The sequence below is a fragment of the Charadrius vociferus genome, unplaced genomic scaffold (genome assembly GCF_000708025.1).
Source record: "Charadrius vociferus isolate BGI_N301 unplaced genomic scaffold, ASM70802v2 scaffold763, whole genome shotgun sequence".
Classification (NCBI taxonomy): Eukaryota; Metazoa; Chordata; class Aves; order Charadriiformes; family Charadriidae; genus Charadrius; species Charadrius vociferus.
The window spans coordinates 1,076,096-1,083,361 of record NW_009647685.1 but is presented as its reverse complement, the minus strand read 5'-3'; the positions used below and the strand labels follow the sequence as shown (position 1 = coordinate 1,083,361).

The 7,266-nt window shown below is 39.5% G+C and overlaps 1 protein-coding gene across 1 annotated transcript in view; it reads right to left on the bottom strand.

Annotated features, from left to right (window-relative positions):
- Positions 1–6,186: 6,186 nt before the first annotated feature.
- The window catches only part of SIVA1 (SIVA1, apoptosis-inducing factor), a 2,749-nt gene continuing 1,669 nt past the window's right edge, over positions 6,187–7,266 (bottom strand). Inside the window, exons 2-3 of the mRNA XM_009881368.1 lie at positions 6,752–6,911; positions 6,187–6,244 (exon numbers count right to left, since the gene is read on the bottom strand). Of these exons, the coding sequence (XP_009879670.1) occupies positions 6,187–6,244; positions 6,752–6,911 (218 nt within the window). The remainder of the gene's footprint in view (positions 6,245–6,751; positions 6,912–7,266) is intronic.

Below are 7,266 nucleotides of genomic sequence, written 5' to 3'. Positions count from 1 at the left end.
AGAAACTTGGGTGCGATACGTTCATTTAATGCAACAAGATGTGGAATGTGGGGGTTTGGGAGGGAGGGGTGGTGTTTGTGGTTTGTTTGTTTGCTTTTGTAAGAATAGAGTGATAGAACTTACATATTGCCTGGCATATAAATACCCCTGTTTATGATACTGATAAGTTAAAATTCAAATTAAAGAATAATGTGATCAATTTATGTTCATGCATGATTTACTTTTAGCTTTTTGTCTTTATAGACAGCAAAATGGTCCATTTTGAATTTCAGGCTATATTTTATTAATGGTACAAAATATTTTGGATAAAAAACTTCTGATTTGGAAACATTTGGTTTGGACCTACAGATTTATAAGGGGGATCTTTTAAACACGCACCCAGCTACCAAACTAGCAGTCCAATTATAACAGTACCAACCAAGCTGCCAGGACTTGAGGAAAAGATAGGTACACTTTGGTAACAATCTACACAAAACTAACATAGTGGTGCCACCCTGTGGCTACAACATGAAACTTCCACTGAAAAGAGGATGAATCGTTACACTTCATCTATCTTAAGTCTCTAACCAGATTAAAGTAGATTTCTGCACAAGGAGCCGCTGGCAGTTTTTGGAACTTCACAGCGAGTTTAAGAGCATGTGTGTGTAGAACAGACCAAGATAGTACCTGATGAAACTATGCCGGTTTTGGCATTTCTGTGCCAGTTACCAAGTGGACATCTGGGCCCCGCTACCTACAACTGTATTTGTCAGGGAAAGAAGAAACAGAAACATCCATATCTTACAGAATAAGCAACAACAGAACAAATGAGAAGGCAATCATGATTTCAACTATTACATTTGAGTAAAACAATGTAAGAAAATACAATCAAATAAATCCTACAGTAAATCCTACAACCACAAAATGTTTAAGCAATAATAACCTCTGCAAGAGGTAAGTAATAAAACATTTATCACTAGGTTTTAATGGAAATCACAACCATGACAACTAAAAACTTGTAATAAAAGTGTAAGATATAATCATTTGTTTCCAGCTGAGGCTTTTCCTTAAGGAAAAAACAAAATATCAAAAGCCCAGAATACACACCACTAGCAAATATCATTAAAACTTGTATTACAATGGTAGCAGTTCAAAATGAAATCAACTATAAAAAGTATGATATTTCAATATAGTTAGAAATGAAGTATCTATACAAAAGGAAAAGGTGGAAAAGTTATGTATATAACTGTGATAGTTATTATAAAATATACAGTGTCTGATAATTTTCACTCTATTGCAATTTTATTAATGTAAAGTAGAAAGTAAGATTTAGAATAATTTTCTTCCAATTTTCTATCCACAAGCAGTGTCGGTCTTCCTTTGAATTACATAGCTCCTCTTTATTTTTTAAAGAAGAATCATTACTGTTTTCTGAAGCCTCTTGGCTACTCTTAATAGGTTAACCAATTTGCTTCAATACAAACAAAACACAATGTTAAAAGCTTTGCTACCTTCCCTTGTAAGATTCAGTAATGAAAAACCCTAAGGAGAATGGAAGAAAGAGCACAAGAAAGCTCAACATTGGGGTACATGTGGTCTTTCTTAACCTTACCTGTCCTCATGCAAAAAACCTGCCAGTAGAAAGGTGCTATCTTGGAAGAGCCTCCCACCAACCCTCACATTTGTAAAGCTGTAACACCCAACATTATGTGACAAAGTTTGGCTATACAATCTTTGTGCTGCTGTAGCCGTTTTGTTCTGCCTGTTGGTAAAGTGCTTCTGTTGGATGGTTTGAGGTTTTCCTCCCTCTGCTTGGACAACCCAACACATTTCTACAAAAGCTTGGAATCTAAGCTTAGTCTGACAATTGATGGTAAACCACGGCACAGAACAGAGGACAAGCTTGACATATACAGAATAAACCGCAGAGATACACTGCCACACTCTATACCTGGAGTTTCCCCAGACACCGAGGGCTTCATGCCCAGGTAGTGAGCACGATCAGAACCTAGATGGAAGGTAAAGGTGACACAAATAGTGAACAGTTGCATCATATGCCATAATGAAACAGTATTAGAACTAACCAAAAGTTACAAAGGAGCAGCGTATGTAAGTTTGTACACATACAGCATAGGTGGGAGTTTAGTATCAGTTAAGTTTTGCTAGGATTCAAGTTTTTAATCCAATCTGATCTTGCCAAAACACAAAACCATCGTGCAAGTACTAGTAGAGTCCTGCATGGTGAAAGAGAGAAGTATGTATTATTTGCATAGTGCTGGCATTTGCTGTTGTCTAACCAATTCACCTACTGGCTAGTTGTACGTTTTCAAAAGAGTCAGACCTAACAAACCTAGGCACAAAGACACTGTTCCATTTCTACTTCTTGGTTGCACCTCTGCAGAAAAGATTCAGAAGATTAAAAGCATTTGTAGATTGCTGCCACTTCTTAGTATCTCACAGCTGATGGTAGCAAATAGAGCACAGAAGCAAAGCATAAATGCCTTACCCATATTCACATACACCTAAGTAACTTCATTTTTATGCCCTGTACTGAGATAAAATACAGCTGCATCTAGTTATCACCTGCCCAGAAAGAAGAGCAGAAAAAAAAAAAAAAGGCTGTGAACTGGTTACAAGTCAGGGTCCAAATGGGTAGGACACTAATACAAAAGGAGGGGAAGAGGCTTAGGTGCTGTGGCACTGGCTAGACTCGTGTCCTCAGCTAAGATTTTTTTATTAAGGTGTCTGTCTCACTTTCCTCAGGCTTCTGACCTGATCTGCAAAATACACAAGAATTACTCACTGTGCGCACAGGACTAAAGGTTATTTGCGTAACCACCAAATCTGATCTACCCACCAAGAACACAACACTACTATGAGGGATGCATGTCAATGCTATTGAAGAAGATAAGTGTATTTGACCTTTTTACTAAAGTTCTTCATAATATTGTGTGGGTTTGTTCTAACGCAGATTGTAGATACTGAAGACTGCTGAAGTCATTTACCACCTTAGATTGTCCTTAAAAGAATATGTGGTATCTCTGAAACCATAAATTTCTAGTATTTACTCACATTAGGCTTAAAAGAAATTGTTTTATCATGATCAGATCAGTTGACTTCCTTTCAGACATAAAACTGTGCTCTTTGAGACTTATTTCACCAGTAATGATACACAGGCCTCAGAAGAATTTTCTCATCCACCTGTAAAATCATTACTGTAGGATATTTTCACCCATCAGTATGCTGGCTCCTCGGAGGATCTCCTTCCCTCTGAACACCACGCAAACTTTGATTTTACTTTACACTGAATAGGAGGGGAAGAACATATGATAACAACAAAGCATGGTACAAAAAAACAATTTCCTGCTCAATTATTAAATCAGACAATTTCTCCGGCTCTCCTGTGCAGTCCTACGAGTATCCACATACGGCTCTATGACCAGTGGCAACAGACAAGGCCTTGTGAGTAGGTGTTAATTAAACATAGAGAAAGATCTTTGGACCTCTCACCCTAAGATTCTTCCCTTCTCATAGATTTTTTTCTGCAGGCAATATAAAGATTTAAAAGTAGTCCCCAGTCCTACCTCCCATTGTTCATCTGAGAACTGCAGGAACAGGGCAGGCACTTTCCTCAGTAACGAAATTTGAGTCTTTTGGGAGATACAAGCACACAAGAAGCAGTTTTTCACACCTTCTGAAGCCAAAGAAGCAAATACGCTGGTAACCACTAAAAAAAAAAAAAAATCCCCCATTTCTTACATGTATGATGCACCACCCCAATGCAAGAGTTGACCACACTGTTATGTGCTCCTCCTGCTCCTCCCAACCTCTAACCATTCTCTTCCAGCCCTCTTGCTTTTTTCTTCCCCCAGCTCTTCACTCTGCATCGGGTATCTGTCCTAATGAGTAACCATTTTTCAAGAGGTAGGCTAGAGGATAACAAATAAGAACTTCAAGCGATGAAATCCACGTCATTGTTTACAGAGGACAGCTTTCTCTGAAACACAGCAGTGACTAAATGAGCCAAAAAAACATATCTATCAACTACTTTGAAACATAAATCATTTGTAAACAACATGTCTCATCTCTCCAGGAGCCTAGAAGCAAAGCAGTATTTTCAGTCTCGCACCTTCAGGAGAGAATGAGAAAAAGCAGATACATACTTGAAGGTTTCAGTTTGAAAAATAGGCTTGAAAACATTTTTGTTCAATGCTTAGAACTTCAAGTGAAACAAAGCCAAGTTTTAAAATTCTTTCCTAAAACTAACACTTAAATGCAGTAACCCACTGGCTCTTCCCATTCATAAAACTCAGCTTTGTGTTGTAAGATGATTACCACAGGAACAACCTTTTTATCTGCCCTATGATACCCGACAGCTGGGAACTGTACCAGAGATCTGCCATCATCCTGACTTAATCTGTTCCAGTTTTGAAAAGATAGATAATACCATGGCATTACTGCACACTCTGTCTAATACTTTTACTACTAGCTCACTTGACCGATGTAGACTTCTGGTTGGTTGTTGTTTAGTTTGGGGATGGAGAAACAGACCAGATTCATCAGCCAGACTAAGCTAGCACACAGACATTGACCTAGTAGTGAAGAGACACCACCCTCACCCCCTCCAGGATACCCTAAAGTGCACAAATGCTTTTAAAGTGTCTCTGAATAGTTATACAAAGTATTACACTAGGGCAAGAAAGAATGTCATCTTGCACCTCATTGTGGCTGATATATCCAAAGCCACGCAATGTGCAGCTATGAAGTAACGCTATTCAGCAACAGCTATCACCCCACCCTTTGTTAAAGTATTTACTGTTCTGCTTGGTTAGTTGCAGTATTCTGAAACACGAAAATACCCAGCACGCTTTCAACAGCATGTCAAACAAAGATGTTGCCACAAGAGAATTAAGTCTCTCAGCTTTCATTGCAATGGCCTTCCAATTCCTTCAAATAGAAATGGCTAGAGGGGAGGGGAAGAGGTAAAAAAAAAAAAGTTACACCAATCACAACATACTAATTACAGTTGAGAAGACTGGGAAGCGTGAGCGGCAGACTTTGCTTTGGGAATTCAGGGCAAATAATTAGCTAATGTTCTGTTCCCCTATAAGTGCCATGACAATTTTTTTCCTCTCAAATCTGTTCCTTTTTTCCAACAGTCTGAAATCAGCCACTTAAATCATCATTTCCCTTTCATTAAAGACCACTGTAGTTTTTTCTTACGTATGGTTGATTTGCAAGATGAAAAGTCTAGTGGTTTTATTTTTTAAAAATACAGCAAAAACAGTAAAAGAAAGTTACTTTGAGGAGCTTTCCAGTAGTATTTAACAACAGTCTCGCTCCCACAGTGCAAGCAATACTAAGCAGACTGGTCTCTGCAGGGATACGAAGGGCAAATGAGGAATGATCTAGTTTATGCAGGGGTACACCTGAGTGTTCACCATTTTTCAGACCACTTCATGAGTTATTTTTGAGTGGGTATTCGGGACAATATGAAGTTTACAATGTAGATGATCAACTTGCACAAACAAGCCGCTTTCCAAGAAGGACTTTGCAAGGACAGTACAGGAAAATTAGTCTTTGACACTGAACTATTGAGAAAAGCTTTTTGCTCCAAGCCTGGTGTACTATTGTTCTTTCTATCAAAGCTACCATGGAAAGAACAATTCAAACCATTCAAGCTGTCAGTGATAAGATGTTCGTGACAATTTAAAAAAATTTAACCAGAAATCAGCAAATTCTCTATTTACAAAAACCTTCAGGCCTGTCTGATTTTTCCAGTTAGCTCAAAAAGAAAATATTGTGCATCCAGAATAGATTTACGCTCCCCTGGAAGCATGTAAGGAGCAAATTATTTCTATTCTGATCCCACAAAAGCATGTCCTAACTTGAGCAAAAAGTGGAGAGACACTGCATGAATATTCTGAATTCTATATCACGTAAGGAACACCAGGTAATAGCACAAAGTGGCCCACTCCAGATAGGCATACCACAACTAGGGAAAAGGAGAAAGTTGACTTGAAATAAACTAGGAATCCTCAAAATATAAAAGTTTATTTAGCTACAATATTAAAAAGTACAATATAAAGATATAAAACATAGAAACTCCATAATTAATTCACATGCTAAAAGGATTAACTGACCAGCCATAAGAAGACTTCATGAAATTCATGGACATCTTGGCCACGAAGGCTATTTCATCAAGCTTCAGACTTGAAATATGGAACAACCATTGCAGAGAACTTGCTCTCCCATATCACCATAACTAGGGGAAAAGGAAAAACAAAAACAAGGAAAACCAAAAGAAACAAAGTCAGTGTGTCTACTGTTTCTGGGACATAACAAAGAATGCGATCCTAAACAAACATCCCAAAGAATGCCATTATCAACTGTAAACACAGAACTCCTATACCACACACTCTTTATATCACAGAACTTCTAACAATGATGGCAAAAACTTAAGGTTACTCCTTCAGAGTGTATTCGTTTATCACTGGCCAGCACACTATATTGCTGGCAGGAAAGCAAGAGGAATTTTTGCCTCCTAGAACATTTAAATGAGAAGCTAAACTAGACTTGTACTAATACTGATTAGATAACTTCACACAGGCATTTTTATCCCCATGTTTCAGACAGCTTTACTGCCGCTAAAGAAACATGAGAAGAGTTCAAGTCCTTCAGGCGGACGAGCTAGGTTGGGTCTTCATATGCTACAGCCGATTTTCAGGGCACATATAATTAAGATAAGCTTAAGAATTCAAAAGGCTCTTACTCAACAGTGGAGCACGAAGAACAGGTAACCGCGTTGCAGCAGCTGCAGAGCCTGCTGCAGTTCTGACAGACAAACTGGTCGCACTGCGCGCACGCTTCCTTGACACCAGCGGTTCTTACACAGGAGGAACAGGCTTTGGAAACTCCCACGGGCGGAGCCGCTAGGAAAAGACGCAAGTAAGAAGAACAAAACTTTACAGCAAAGCAGAGAGAGCAGCGGCTGGAAGTTCCGAGAGCTGCCGAGCCTGGTTGTCTCCGCTCGGCATCACAGCCGCCGGTGGCAGCACGGTGCCGAAGGCAGGGGCCGGCACCAGCGCCGGGCCGGCTGCTCCCAGAGCTTCGCTGGCTCTGTCTGCCTTCAACAGCAAGACCGCTAAGAGGCTGTCGAGCAAACTATGCGCGCAACACTTACTAAATCCGTCAGTGAAGCTCAAATCTAACATTTCCTTTAAATAAAAGAAAATGAGTAACTACGGAGGGGCGCGCACACCCCCGGGTGCCCGGAGGGCAGCCCCC